Raw genomic sequence first — 15,987 nt, forward strand, 5'->3', positions numbered from 1 at the left:
TGGGGCCACCAAGGAACAGAGGTCAGTGAATTAAGTTAAGGAGACCCCTGGGGCTGTTATGGGGAAGCAGAGACCGGAAGCAGCAACCATGCCAGGCTTGCTTAGTGAGATTTAGGCTTCCGGGGGACAGAGGGCCCCAAAAGGGTTGCCTCTTTCCCCAGGGTATGCATATGGCCACCACTACCAGGATAGACAAAGACACTACTGGCATCATAGGGCCGAGGGCTGGGATGCTGTCAGACAGACCAGCCTGTGTCCCCCTCCAAGGACAAGTTCCCGTCTATAGAATCATTCGGCTCCAGGATCACTAGTGCTGCCACAGATCCCCCTGATGTGGATGTTCACTGTCTCCACCACACAGGGATTGTGACAAGACAAGCCTTGCCAGCCAGCATGAACGGTGGCCCATCTGAAGGGAAAGGGTCCTTCTCAAACAGATACCAGAGGCCCAGAGAGTTAGAAAAGCAGGGGTGAGTGATCCCTGAGCACAGAGCCAGGAGGACTCCCTGAGTACAAGTGGGATGCTATCACACACAAAAACAACAAATTACAGAAAACTAAGAGCCCAGGAGAATCTCAGCAAATTTAAAGCCAAAGCTGACTAGAGGGTTTAAAATCTGGGGTAGGGTGGAGGGTAGCTAGAGACACCAGGGAGTCAGGAATTGGGTGAAATTGCATGTAGATTGCAAAGTGTGGTGGAACCAGTTCGTCATTATCATCAGATTCCAAAATCTAAAAGCAGCCATCCATACCCCCTTGACCTTCAACTTGCCATTCTTGACCCAGCACCCTTGGCACAACCTTCCCTATGTCTCTTCTCTGACCCTGATGCCATAGAGCCTATGGTCTTCTCTCTTAGACAATATCCACAGAAAGAAATGATTGTTCTGACAGACACATATAAACCATGGAGACTTTCTTGACTATGAGCCTGATCTGGGTCTGTTCAAGGTATGAATCAGAAACCTACCTGGTTTACCTGAACTTCGTTTGGGTTTGTCACTCGATCCAGTCCATAGTCCAGCACATTATTCATTCCTGGCTGAATGGTAAATAAAATAAAAATCACTACAGGGGATGACACCATTTTTAACAACTTTGGGTTTTGGCCAAGATGTTAATTATTAAAGGTTTGTGGTCTAGAACATAAGGCACTATGAAAGTGTGTTATGCTCTCTGAATAAGATGATAAGTTTCACAGGATCAAGTGAGCTTCTAGGGGCATTCCAATAATTTAAAATGAGATAATGGATGAGTGCAAGGATGGGGTAGGTGGATGAATTGATAGAAGGCTGACAAGGATGGATGGATGGATGGATGGATGGACAGATGAATGGATGGATAAAGGGGGTGGGGTGGATGAATGGGGAGGGAAGTAGATGGATAGATGGATAGATGAATGGATGGTGGATAGATGGATGGATGGGTGGGTGGGTGGATGGATAGATGGGTTAATAGGTAAACATATAAATGGAGGGAATGGGTAGATAAGTGTGGGTCAATGGGTGGGTGGATAGATGAATGGACAATAGATGAATGGGTAGATAAATAAATGCACAGATGGACTGTAACAAGCTAACCACAAAATGGACCTATTATACTGGTAGACCAGGGAGCTAAAGGTGGAGTTATAGGATGCATGCTGGGAACTCTGGTGGAGGGAGGTCAGCACTGGTAGTGGAATGACTCTAACTTACTGTCACTATATGTCTGAAATACAGCTATAAAAAAACTTGTCATTCACAATGGTCTCAATAAACATTAAAACAAAGATGCACAGATGGAGAGGCAAGTAGATGGATGGATAAATGGATAAGTTGGGTGAATGGATGGGTCAATAGATGGATGGATGCTGAATAAGCCAATGGAGTGAATGGATAAATGGGCAGGTGAGTAGATGAGTTGTGGGTCAATTGGTGGGTGGGTATATGGATGGAGGATGGATGGATTGGTGGAATGGTAGGTGAATGTATGGGTAAAGAGTGAATGAAGGATGAATGAGTAAATGGACAGTGGTAGGTGGATGAATAGATAATATGAGGTCCAGATAGCTTGCTGAGATTAGGACACAGAAATCTCAATCCTACTCTAGGGTGCCTTCCCTACCCTACAATGCAGTGCTGTGGGGAGTCTCAATTAGGCCTCAATCAGGCAACCCAGGAATACAATCCTGAGGAGGTTCCCTCCTGTGAAGAATATTTTGGAAACTCCTCCTCTTCCTTCCTTCTCTATACTGACTACACCTTCTGAGAAATGGAGATGATCCTTACACACACACCTTGTGAGGTTCTTATGAGGATTTAACAAAAGGGGCTGTGCAACTCACAACAGAGGGTATCTATCTATTCCAGAGCCAAGGAATGGCATTCACTCTAATATTAGGTAAAACTGGTCCAAAATTGGGTCTTAGTCCTTAGCAGTTCCCTTTTGTGTCAGAGAGCCCAACTCTCCAACCCATCTTTCTTGGTCTCTCTCAATTCCATGAGGCAGCAATTTGGGTCTTCCACTGGTCTCTCTGTGACTCTGGATCCAAGAACCCAGCAAAAACTCAACACAAGTGATGAATCAAAGTAGAGAAAGGAACAACAGGGCTCCCCACCTCAACCCATCAGATCCTGTGTGAGGGAAACACCACATTTTTAGCTCAGAGGGGTTAGGCTGTCAAATAAATTATAGCATTCCCAGTTAGATTTGACTTCCAAATGAACAAATAATTTCAGTATAGAATTTGACAGGAAAAAATAGATCCCATATGTCTTTATCATAAACACACAATCAACATAAAAACATTGGAACATGAATCATTTGCTGTTTACCTAAAGTTCACTTTTATCTTGGCATCGTCTTTGATTGGCTAAATATGGCAATCTAGCTCTGTGGGCCCCCATGAAGGCAAATACTGGGCATGTCACTCAGCAAAAAAGGGGAGAAAGAACAGGGAAATAAGACAGGAGGAAGGAAGCACTATCCAATACCTCACTGTCAAAACTTTGACAAACACTATCAGGAATGTCTTATAGTGGTCATTGTGTTCAGCTCAGGTTCCTTCCTGCCTGTATGCCTGTCTACCCATCAGTCACTTTCAGAACCTTGGAGGAGAGACACAGAAGAGAAATCACACCTGGGACAGTGCAATTTTAGTTGTGAGATTGTGTGGTTGGGGAGTGGAGAGGGATTTTGATGGGCTAGAGCTCATGCTTCGTTTATGTAAGTTCTGAGTGTGATCCATAACAAGGTATGGACCCCTCTCCTGGAGCAAACTCAAGCACAGAGCCAGGAATAGTCCAACAATGCCATGTGTGGCTGTAAAACAAAAACAACAACAACAAACCTTCAATGGGATGTCACTGAGTACAGGGTTGGAGAGCACTGGAGAATCAGTGTTTTGACCTAAATGAAGGCTCAAATAATGAATGGCTCATTTAGCTTGTAGAAAGAAAACCCTCTGTTTTTTTTTTTCTCAAATTGTTTCTTCAATTGAAGAAACAGAAACATTCCCGAGCAGTTTCTATGAAAATTACATCACCCTGATACCAAAACTGACAGACATCACAAAAATAATTATAAGCCAATATTCTTTTTTTTTTCCAGCCCATTTGATGCTCAGGGGTTACTCCTGGCTAAGCGCTCAGAAATTGCCCCTGGCTTGGAGGGACCATATGGGACGCCGGGGGATTGAACCGCAGTCCTTCCTTGGCTAGGGCTTGCGAGGCAGACACCTTACCTCTAGTGCCACCTCACCGGCCCCAAGCCAATATTCTTAATTAACACAGATACAAAGATCCTCGACAGGGGCCAGAGAGATAGCATGGAGGTAAGGCGTTTGCCCTTCATGCAGGAGATCATCGGTTCGAATCCCGGCACCCCATATGGTCCCCTGTGCCTGCCAGGAGCAATTTCTGAGCATGGAGCCAGGAATAACCCCTGAGCACTGCCGGGTGTGACCCAAAAACCACACACACACACACACACACACACACACACACACACACACACACACACAAAAGATCCTCGACAAAATACTAGCAGGGGCCAGAGCTATAGCACAGCAGGAAGGACGTTTGCCTTGTATGTGGCCAACCTGGGACAGACCCAGGTTCGATCCCCAGATCCCATATGGTCCTCCAAGCCTGACAGGAGCTATTTCTGAACACAGAGCCAGGAGTAACCCCTGAGTACTGCTGTGTGTGGTCCAAAACAAAATGAGACTAAACAAAAAAAAAAAAGGCAAAACAAAATACTAGCAAATAGAACCCAAAAAGTTATCAAATAGGACCGCAAGAATCAGTGCCTTCTAGCTTGCCTGGAGCCTAGAGTTGGTCTTGTGCCAGGAAACTTCAGGGGTCGGGTCTCTTTGTATTTAGGCCAAGGTTATTTCTTTCCATGTCCCTCATATTTTTGGTGGGCCTATGCAAACAACAATTGCCACTCTAACACCATTTTTATTGTGCTCCTTTGACTCTAATCCTTAAACTCACTTAAAATTTGAGGTTAACTTAAGCTAATATGCATGTATATGGAAATGTAAGAAAATACTATGCCTGTAATGTTTAAGGAGTTACGTAAGTTTTATGGCTTTGGATTGCCTTGTGTGCTGTTAAGAAATATTATAATGTGTTATAATCTGGGGACTTGAGGGACAAAGTAATTGTACATGGATTCTGTCTTATTTATCTTAATGTTCTTTGGCTGAAATTTCAAAGTTAAGATATCAGCAAGGGGACTTCTGAGAATTATGTTATGGGTGATTGTCCTTCCACTGTAACTTTACCTTGTCCTCTTTCTTTGCATCCTTGTTCTCATAATTAAAAATAAAAATTAAAAAAAAAAAAGAATCAGTGCCTATCTGCTCAAGATGGGCCCATGCTGCTGGAGTCCACTGGGCCTTGCAAATGAGACTCTGACAAATATCACAGTATTATTTATTAGAGAAGCCCAGTGACCTCTGACAAACCCCAAGGCCAGGAGAGAGATAAAGAAGGAAAGAGAGCTAGGTTTGGGACCATTCAATTGTCTCCTCCAACTGCCAACAAACTCTCCAACTGTCTCCTCCAACTGCCTTCAACTCTCCTCTTGTTTTTCCAACTGCCACCAAACTCTGTTTCTTCTAACTACCATCCAATCTCTCAACTATCTCTCCTTCAACTGCCAACCAACTCTCCAACTGTATCTCCTAACTGTCAACCCTGGGGAGGGTTTTATAGAGTCAGCAGCCAATCACGATTAGAGTCTTATTCAAAGGGGTAGTGTCTTATCTAAAGAGGTGGACCCCTCTTATGGCTGGCTGGTGCTAGACCTTACAACTAGCTAGACCCATTGACAACCTCCCCGCCAGCCTGGGGGCTGTGGTGTCAAGGAGCAACTTGCACTAGAGACACTTGGCTAAGTTCTTAAAATTCAGATTTTGGTTTTGTTTGTTTGTTTTTGCTCTTCTTGTTTTTGTTTTGGGGACCACACATGGTGGTGTTCAGGGGTTACTTTTGTCTCTGCATTCAGAAATTATTCCTGGTAGTGCTCTGGGGATCATATGGGATGCTGGAGATCGAACCCAGATAAATGCAAGGCAAATGCCCTACTCGCTGTGCTATCACTCCAGCCCCTGAAATCCTGAATCTTTGGACAAAACTAATCAGAGAGGAGAGAGGGAAGTGGACTCAGCATGCTGCATTCAGAGGCTCAGAGCTCTGACAATCCCAAACAGATCCAATGTGTCCTCCAGGTGGTAAGCTCATAGGTTTCGCCCATCCCTCCAGGTCATGCCAAATCCCCAAGTCAGAAAAGCCAGGCCAGATGCCTATGCACTGAGCCTGCTTTCTCTTCTGCCTGGAGTGACCTGGAAGAGAAAATGTTCATGGGCTAGGAGGTTTCTTCTCTCCAGAACTTTGCTTTTCAGGAGTTCTGGTGGTTTCCTGGGAGGTCATTTCTAAGGTATCCATGGGCCAGAAAATATCTATGTAAAAGTCCCAAGCCCTCCTACAAGACAACACTTTTGGGTCAGATAGCACAGCAGGTAGGGTGTTTGCCTTGGATGCAGGTGACCCAGGTTTGATCTTCAGCATCCCATATGAATGATTCGTGAGCCCACCAGGAATGATTCGTGAGCACAGAGCTAGGAGTAACCCCTGAGTACTGCTGAGTATGTCCCAGAAACAAACAAGCAAACAAAAAAGATAAACTATCCTTAAGTGATTTCATCAAGCCCCAATTCTATAGAGCAGTAAAGTCCCAAAAAGCTACCTCTTTTCCTTTACCCAAGAGATGCTTCCCACTCCCCATAAGGCTCCTGGGTTCTTGCTATTGATGGGGGCCCCTGACAGGGAGGAGGTGCAGGAGAACAGGAAGTGGGAAGTCATGCTTACTCACAGGGCAGCGGTGCACCAGCCAGTATGCCTTCTCTTGGCAATCCAGTGCATACCTGTCTGCCTTGGGCCTTTCTTTTCCAGTCCTGCAAAGAAAAAGTGATGGGAAAGAGTGCTGAGATTCCGCATCCTTAGCAACACAGAGTATGATGGACCCCATTCCTAAAGACCCAGATCTCTCCCACAACTGACCAAATGTTGTGCGTTAACCTTAAAAAAAAAATAACAAAAATGGGAGCCAGAGTGATAGTACAGTGGGTAGGGCATTTGCCTTGCACATAGCCAACTCAGATTTGATCACCAGCATCCCATATGGTCCCTTAAGCCTGCCAGCAGTAATTTCTGAGTGTAGAGCCAGGACTAACTCCTAAGTGCCACTGGGTGTGACCCAAACACAAAAATAAATATAATGAGGACAGACATGCTATCCACAATGTATTTTCAAACTGTATGCAACCCATATACCCTGCCAGGTGCAAGCCCTCAAGGCCCCCAAGCATGGCCAGGGTAGTCTGAGTCATCCTTATATTTCTAACCTAGAGCTGTTAGCCTATTTGGCCAGAATCACTGGAAGAGGACCCAGATCTCCTGAGCACTGCTTGGAAATGACCACTTACCCACCCAAAAAAGAACCAATACTAACATCACCCAGATGTTCAAGGTCAACCCATGCTCAAAAAACTCAAGAACAAAGGGAAACTAAGCATGTCCTTCCCACCAACTCTCCACATTCATCAAATGGCCAAAATGGCACCTGAGATTGAAGGGAGCCCAGCGTTCAGCATCCAGCTTTTCTGGGCCACAGACGAGGGGAGTTCAGCAGTGCTCCGTAGGATTAGCCTCAGAGTATTTGTTCTGGATGGGGGGTTGGAGCTGACATTTGGACATTTGGGGCCTTTGTTTTTCTCTGCCTCCAACCCACAATCCCAGTCATAAATCCTATTGAAATGAGTTTGGACCCAAAAAAAATAATGCAGAAATGCCCTCTGCATGTCTATGTTCATCACAACACTATATGCAATAGACAGAATCTGGAAACTACCCAAATGCCTGAGAACAGATGAGTGGATAAAGAAATTGTGGTACATCTACACAATGGAATATTATACAGCTATTAGGAAATTTGGAATCATGAAATTTGCTTATACAAGTATTAATATAAAAAGTATTATGCTGGGCCCCGAGAGATAGCACAGCGGCGTTTGCCTTGCAAGCAGCCGATCCAGGACCAAAGGTGATTAGTTCGAATCCCAGTGTCCCATATGGTCCCCCATGCCTGCCAGGAGCTATTTCTGAGCAGACAGCCAGGAATAACCCCTGAGCACCACCGGGTGTGACCCAAAATCCAAAAAAAAAAAAAGGTATTATGCTGAGAAAAATGAAAGGGAGAGGGATAGAGATAGAATAATTATAGTCATTTGTGGGATATTAAAAATAAGATAATATGGTAATAATATCCAAAGACAATAGAGAGCAAGGCCAGGAGGACCAGTCCATGGTGTAAAGTTTTCCACAGAGAACAGGGGAAGGTAATTAGGACAGAGAAGGGACCACTATAACAACTAGAGTTGGAAATGCTCACTCTGAACAAGAATTTGGTTCTGAAAGGAGGTATAATTATGTATGATACCCCTTCAGTAATAATATTGCAAATTATGATGGTTAGAAGGGAAGAAAGGAAGAAGAAGAAAAAGAAGATGATGATGATGATGATGATGATGATGGAGAGGGAGAAAGAGAAAAGAAGGATGAGGAGGAGAGGAGAAAATGAGGAGGGGAAGAATGAGGAGGAAAAGAGGAGAAAAAAGAAAAAAAGAAAAGAGAAAAGAGGAGGAAGAAGAAAGATGAAGAGAGGAAAAGAAGAGAAGAGGAAGGAGAAGAAAGAGGAGGAGAAGAGGAAAGAGAAGAAGAGAAAAAAGGAGAAGAGGAGGAAGAAGGAAGAAGAAAAGAAGAAAAGAAGAAAGAAGAAAAGAAAAGAAGAAGGATGAAAGAAGAAGAAGAAGAGGAAGAAGAAGAAGAAGAAGAAGAAGAAGAAGAAGAAGAAGAAGAAGAAGAAGAAGAAGAAGAAGAAGAAGAAGAAGAAGAAGAAGAAGAAGAAGAAGAAGAAGAAGAAGAAGAAACTGGACATTGGTGGTGGCAAATGTGCACTGCTAGAGGGTGTTGTAAATTGACTGACTGAAACTCAACCATGAACAGCTTTGGATCTGTGAGAAAAAAAAACACAACAACCATCATAAACAACCTTGTAACCATGGTGCTTAAATGAAGTCATTTTAAAAAATGACATTGGAGATCTCGAGAGAGCTACACATATCTGCAGAACCCCAGTTGCAGTGGAAGTTCCAGGCTCACCAAAATGGGAAGCCTCCAGCAGTTCTGAGGGGTTGCTTTGAGCCTGGGAAAGTTCAAGTGGGTCTCAGGAAGATCTTGCATTATCACACACACACACACACACACACACACACACACACACACACACACACACACACACACACACACCCTTTTCTGTGTTTGCAATCTTGCAATCCACCCCCTTTTTCTGGTTGGAAAAATGGGGTGCTTTAGTTTGAGGCCCACAGCAAACAGTTCTGGACAAAACCTGACAGCAGGCAAGACCTTAACAGGTGACTGGGAGAGGCAGGCCCAGGGAGAAGGGGCAGGAAGGGGCCCTTTGTCCCTCGCATCACATCCATTCTGTCTTTTGTAAACTGAGCTCCATCACAGCCTGGTCTCCCGCACTTTCCTTCCTGACAGAGGAAATGAGGGGGCGCTTCGGAGCAGGGAACAAGGTACCCTTCATTATCCTGCCCGACGCCACAAAGCCCTATTACCAGGGTGACCTGCACTCACGCCACTAATGACTGTTTCCCACAGTGACGCACATGACACAAAGCCCTCAGCAAGACCGCCTGCCTGGCATATCTCTACCCCGTAATGTAATGGAATAACATCCCAGCAGCCTGGGGAGGGGGGAACAGAGCTACACCATCTGCCCCTGGAAATGCAACAGAACTGGCTGTTGGCCCAATGTCCAGGGCTACCAAAGCAGGTCTTCTAGCAATTCACTTAGTTCGAGGTTTAGAGAGGGCAGGCTGGACGGGGCTTGAGGGCAGGTACTATGTCCAGCAGGCCTTGGTGTGGAGTCCACAACTCAGTTTGGGTTATTGTGTTGCTTTCTGCTTGTTTGGGGGCCACACCCAACAATTCTCAGGGATTACTCCTGGCTCTGCACTCAGAAATCACTCCTGGAAGGCTTGAGGGACCCTATGAGATGCTGGGGATGGAACCTGGGTCGGCTGCATGCAAAACAAAAGCCCTCCCCTCTGTGCTAGCGCTCCAGCCCCCAAGACCCCAAAGAACCATCCTGGCTTTGCTCTGCTCTTTTTTGGGGGGCGGGGGAATCACACCCGGCAGCACTCAGGGGTTACTCCTGGCTCTACACTCAGAAATTGCTCCTGGCAGGCTCGGGGGGGCTATATGGGATGCTGGGATTCGAACCATCGACCTTCTGCGTGCAAGGCAAAGGCCTTATCTCTGTGCTATCTCTTCAGCCCCTTTGCTCTGCTCTTGACTGAGAAGCCTGACTGGAGGCAAGTCAAGCTGAAAGGCTTTTGAGAGACAGGTACTCGCTTGTGTCCTGGGATGGTTTTTTGGTCCATAAGCCTTTTCTCATTTGTTTTGCATATTCATTCATTTACCCACTTCTTTATCTCCCCTGCTGTGCTCTAACTCCAAGATAATAGGGCCAGAGAGATAGCATGGAGGTAGGGCATTTGCCTTGCATGCAGAAGGATGGTGGTTCGAATCCCAGCATCCGACATGGTCCCCTGAGCCTGCCAGGGTCGATTTCTGAGTGTAGAGCCAGGAGGAACCCCTGAGCGCTGCCGGGTGTGACCCTAAATAAATAAATTAAATAAATAAATAAATAAAACCAACAAATAACACTAGGATAATGAACTAGTTTAAGCACCAGGACTAAGCAGTATAGATAGTCCCTTCATATTCCCTCCAATGACTACATTGAAGCTGATTCCAGCTACCAGGAACTCTCTTCTGCCTCCCCCCAACCCTGACTCTATTTCTGTCTTCTTTTATTTGGGTCACACCCGGTGTCTTTCAGGGGTTACTCCTGGCTCTGCACTCAGAAATCACTCCTGGCAGGCTTAGGGGACCATATGGGATGCCAGGAATCAAACCCTAGTCTGTCCAAGGTTGGCAGAGAGCAAGGCAAATGCCCAACCACTGTGCTATCACTTCAGCTGTCTTCTTAGAATATCCTTCCTGACTTCTCTCCTGGCCCTGGGCAAACTTCAGCCCAGCATCTCTCCTCCAGCTTCTGCTGCAAATTCCAGATGCAATTCCTACTGTACTGCCCCCTCTTAGCTGTCCTGTCCCCTCTTAGCTGTCCTGTCCAGCTGATCTGGCCCACCAGACTGGGACTTCCTCTCCCCTAGACCCATCCCAATGTTGGCCACATGCATGCCCAATAAATGTTTCTTTTACTAAGAGGAGAAAAGGAAGGAAGTGGGGAATGGATGGGCTCCAGAAAACCAAGGGCAGTTCACACTTACCTGTATTGTTCCTTGGCCTGCATGATGACAAAGTCCCACTTGTAGTTAATCTTTTTGTTCAGGAAATCGTAATTTTCCTAGAGGAGGAAATTAAAATGTGAGCACTGAGTCCCCGAGACAGGGGCTTAGAGCAGAGAGTGCTAACTCAAAGAGGGTTGATATATCCCTGGCTCTGTGGCAGCTGAAGGCCCAGCAAAAAGATTTGTCTCCCAGACCGGCAAAGCTAGGCTTTTCCATTGTACTGAATTCTCCCAAAGCCCAGGCAACAGAGCTGTAATTTGGATTGGATCATTTTAATAAGCCATATCCTGAATCTGATTAGAACAAGGGCATGTGGTAATACAAAACTGAACAGCACAGAACATCAAAAATTCATAAAGAGAAACCCTTAACCTTCTCAAAATATGTTTTTTAAGAACAATAACAAACACACAAAGAAAAAACCAGCAGAGCCATTTGCATCAATCTAGAAATGTAGCCTTTTGAGAGTTAGGGTGAGTTCTTTGAGAATGATGACTCATCTAGCCGCTTAGGAAAGTCTATACTATTGTTTTTCCATCACAAATTCAAGTTCAAGTGTTAAATAGGAAATATCTATGATCATTAAGATAAATTAATTAGTTGTTTTGGAACAACAAAAGGAAATTGATAACCACGATGCCTCCAAAAGGGACTGGGGCAAAGGTTTATGGTAGAGCTGGAGAAACTAAGGCTTGACTTGGGGAAAAGAATTTACATGAGAGCTGCTTCTTGGATGGATGGATGGAGGGAGGAAGGGAGGCAAAGAGGGAAGGAGGGAGGGAAGAAAGGAGGGAGAGAGAAAGGAAAGAAGGTAGGAAGGGAGGAGTAAAAGAATGAATAGATAGATGAATGAATGGAAAGAGGGATGGAGGAATGGATAAGTGGATGACTAGATAGAAGAATAAATGAATGGATGGAGGAATGGAGGAAGAGATATAGATATGGAGGAAGGCAAGAAAGGAGGGAGTGCTAGAAGGAGGGGGGAGGGAAAGCTGGGTGAGTGGATAGAGGGAGGGATGGAGGGAGGAATTAATGGGTGATAAGTAGTGGATAGATGAATTAAGGAATGGGTGGAAGGCTGGAGAGATAGCACAGAAGTAGGGCATTTGCCTTGCAGCTGACCCAGAAGGAAGCCAGTTCCAATTCCTGGCATCTCATATGGTCCACCAGCCTACCAGGGGCAATTTCTGAGTGCAGAACCAGGAGGACCCCTGAGCTCTGTGACCCAAAAACCAATCAATAAATCAATAAATTAATCAAAAAATTTTAAAGAAAGAAATGGGTAGATAGAGGTATGGGTAATGGTTGAATTGATGAATGAATGGGTAGAGAGATGAACAGATGATGGACAGGTAGATGGGCAGGTGGATGCTATAGTTCAGTGGGTGGGAAATAAAAAATGGGTGATTTGAAGGATGGGAACTTGATGGGTAATTGAATGGTAAAGGTAGTGATGGGGAATTCTTTTTTGCTCTGTTTTGGGGCCACACCCAGCAGTGCTCAGGGCTGACTCCTGGCTCTGCACTCAGGAATTATTCCTGGTGGGCTCAGGGAACTATTTGGAATGCTGGGATCAACCCCTACCCACTGTTCTATAACTCTGGTCCTGGAACAAGTATTTTATTGTTTTGTTTTGTTTTATTTTAAAAAGCTCATGACTACATTCCACTCAATTCTAGCCCAGAAATCCTCTCTGTACCTTTTCATAATCTTCCAAAATGCCTTTCTTCTTGATATTCCGCTTGGCTAGATAGATGGCTGGAAAAGAAAAAAAAACAATATTTTCCACCATCATCATATTTTAAGACCATATTCATTCAGACCATGCTTCTGTTGACGCATGAGGCTGCTGTTCAGGCCTTTATGGGGCGAGTCATCAGCAGAGTCTGCCACTTCCCCCAGCATCACTCCCCACACAGAGGTGATCCATCAGAAAGGTCACAGTGACAGCAAGACAAATGTCACCCACATTATCGGGTAAACAAGCATGTTAAGCACAAAAGGCATGAGGACAGGAATGTTACCATAGTCTGTGTCTTCAGCAGGCCACTGCTGGGTGGGCCAAAAATAGGGTGTCTGCAAAGAAACCAAAAACCAGGCTAAGACAAAGGGCTGGAACACCCAGGTCCTATGACCCCATGACTTAAAGAGAATGTCATGGGGTCTCTTAAAGGTCCCCTTGGTCTTCTTCTCTGTCTCTAAACCTTGATGTGGACACATATGAAAACAACAACTGGAAGCCAGAGTGATGTCACAGCTGTAAGGCTTTTGCCTTGCATGCAGCCGACCTGAGATGGACCTGAGTTTAAAACCCCAGCATCCCATATGGCCCCTGGAGGCTGCAGGAGTGATTTCTGAACACACAGTCAAGAGTAAACCCTGAGCACCACTGGGTGTGCTCCCCCAACATAAAACTCACAACTTTGTTTTCAGATGACAGGAAAATCCCACAGGAACCCCCGCGCCCTCCCCCCCCATCAGGCCCATGCTCACCTGGAATCGGTAGAGGCTGTTATCAGGCTTCAGGATGAGATTCTTGGGGTCCTGAAGTGGGTAAATGTAGCCATACTTGACAATGAAGTTGCCCAAGTTCTGGGCCTCTGGGAAGAAGAGGGTGAGATGAGAGAATTAAAGGCAGAGCTCTTGGGAAGAAGCTCTGTTTGGTCTCTAGCACTGCACCCCAAAAGTGCAAGAGTGGTGGGGCCGGGCGGTGGCGCTAAAGGTAAGGTGCCTGCCTTGCCTGCGCTAGCCTTGGACGGACTGCGGTTCGATCCCCCGGTGTCCCATATGGTCCCCCAAGCCAGGAGCAACTTCTGAGCACATAGCCAGGAGTAACCCCTGAGCGTTACCGGGTGTGGCCCAAAAACCAAAAAAAAAAAAAATAAAGTGCAAGAGTGGTGCCTCCATCCTAGCAGTGTTTCACCCAGCATGATAGGACAGTGGACAAGTATTGGGAGATAAGCATGCTGCAAGGGTTTCCAGCCTGACCATTGACATAACAAAACAAGTACCACCTCCTGTAGAAAGCCACTTTTTTTTTTTTTGGTTTTTGGGCCACACCCATTTGATGCTCAGGGGTTACTCCTGTCTTTGCACTCAGAAATCGCTCCTGGCTTGGGGGGACCATATGGGACGCCGGGGGATGGAAGCGTGTTCCGTCCTACGCTAGCGCTTGCAAGGCAGACACCTTACCTCTAGCGCCACCTCTCCAGCCCAGAAAGCCACTCTTGACTGACTCCTTCCCAGTGAACCATCAGTGACAGGTATTCAATATTTAAGATGAGACAACACAAAGGATTCTGTCCCCCCAATTGTCCTGCCTTCCAATTAGATGCATATTACATAGGGAAACTTTGTCTCCTGGTTTAAAGGTCAGATTCTCAGAGACATAGGCTGTGTCCCTCTGTTTCAGGCCTTTCAGAGCATTCTGTGGAATGGCTGCAGAGCTGTGCTCAGTGACAGGGGCTGGAGGAGGACTCACCGAGGTTGGAGACCCAAAGCCTCTGAACGATCCATTGCAGAACATCGCTCCCTGCAAGGAGAAGGTCTTTGTGAGTCTCCCAACACCTCCATTCCCCTCCATGTGGTTACCCAACTATTCAACTGTGACTTCATCCTCTTCTGGCCAAAATTTTCAGGCCCCTCCCCAACCACCACAAAATTCAATCCCAACTTTATAGCTCAGGACCATCCTTATCATGGCCAAATTTCTTTCTTACCCTCCCCGTCCCCAATAATACAGTATTTCCCCCAGCAATATCTCCAGGGAGATATGTAACAGTTATTTGAAATTGACCTTTGTTGATCTAAGCTCTGGGAATTCTATTTGCCTTTGTACCATAACAAATATTATGAGGCAAAATTTTTGTGCCTGCAGGGGAGCAAGCTAGAGTGGTGGGTGGGAGATTAGGGACACTGGTGGTGGGATGGGTGTTGGAACATTCAATATCTGAAATGACTGTAGTATGAACAATTTGGCAAATCATGGTATTATAATGTAACATTTTTTTTAATTAGAACACTATTTGAGTGTTTTTTTAATGCAGTGGCAGCCAGGGGGAATAGCAGAGTTGGAGAGAGAAATGTACTATTTCCAATTCATGTTCCAGGGATGTTGATGACCCAAGAATTAAGGCAACCCAAGACCCAAACACAGAATTGAGAGTCACTGCAGGACCCCCTGCACCTGTCCAATAAATTGGTGTCCCTCCTCTCTCCAGCCCTCCAACCTGTGTCCCTCAGTCCCAGACACAGAAGGAAGAAGAGGACAACATATCAGAAGGAAGGCAAGTTGTTCTGGAACCAAGACGCCACCTCCACAGGTACCCCCAACTCAAACACCACATCCTATAAGAATCCTAACTCTGACAGCACCAACTATATGTATAGATAGATAGATAGATAGATAGATAGATAGATTTCATCTCCAAATATCCAGCTCAGACACCACCTTGCAATGCCCACAGCCATGTCTCTTGGTTTGGTTTCAGTGCCACACCCAGCATTGTTAAGGACTTAGTCCTTGCACCTTGCTTAGGAATTATTCCTGGCAGGGTCCAGAGGACCAACTAGGGTGCCAGGGATTGAATCAGGGTCACCTGCTACATGCAAAGCAAGCTCCTTCCCCCAATATACTGTCTCTCCAGTCCCCCAACAGCCAATTTCAAAACCACTTTAGCCTGATTTACAAAGGCGGAGCTGGGTGTTCTGCCTCCAGGGGCACAGATCATAAAAAGCAGCCATTGGGGGGAGAATCAGGGTCTAAGTCAAGATTGTCTTAAAATGGGGCCAGAGCAATGGCACAGCAGTAGGGCATTTGCCTCGAAAGCAGCTGACCTAGGACAGACCATGGTTTGATCCCTTGGTATCCCATATGGTCCCCCAAGCCAGGAGCGATTTCTGAGCGCATAGCTAGGAGTAACTCCTGAGCGTCACTGGGTGTGGCCCATAAACAAACAAACGAAGAGATTGTCTTAAGACCTTTGAACTCTCAAGGACACTCCAAGGAGGACCATCATGAGGGCGCTTCTCCTGTT

The 15,987-nt window shown here is 45.8% G+C and overlaps 1 protein-coding gene across 1 annotated transcript in view; it reads right to left on the reverse strand.

Moving 5' to 3' along the window:
- The window catches only part of RGS9 (regulator of G protein signaling 9), a 62,879-nt gene that overhangs the window by 32,050 nt on the left and 14,842 nt on the right, over positions 1-15,987 (reverse strand). Inside the window, 7 exon segments of the mRNA XM_049781734.1 lie at positions 980-1,042; positions 6,364-6,445; positions 10,931-11,007; positions 12,651-12,709; positions 12,976-13,027; positions 13,445-13,551; positions 14,433-14,483. Coding sequence (XP_049637691.1) covers positions 980-1,042; positions 6,364-6,445; positions 10,931-11,007; positions 12,651-12,709; positions 12,976-13,027; positions 13,445-13,551; positions 14,433-14,483 — 491 coding nt within the window.

Source organism: Suncus etruscus, chromosome 1, assembly GCF_024139225.1.
Source record: "Suncus etruscus isolate mSunEtr1 chromosome 1, mSunEtr1.pri.cur, whole genome shotgun sequence".
In the NCBI taxonomy this organism is placed as follows: domain Eukaryota; kingdom Metazoa; phylum Chordata; class Mammalia; order Eulipotyphla; family Soricidae; genus Suncus; species Suncus etruscus.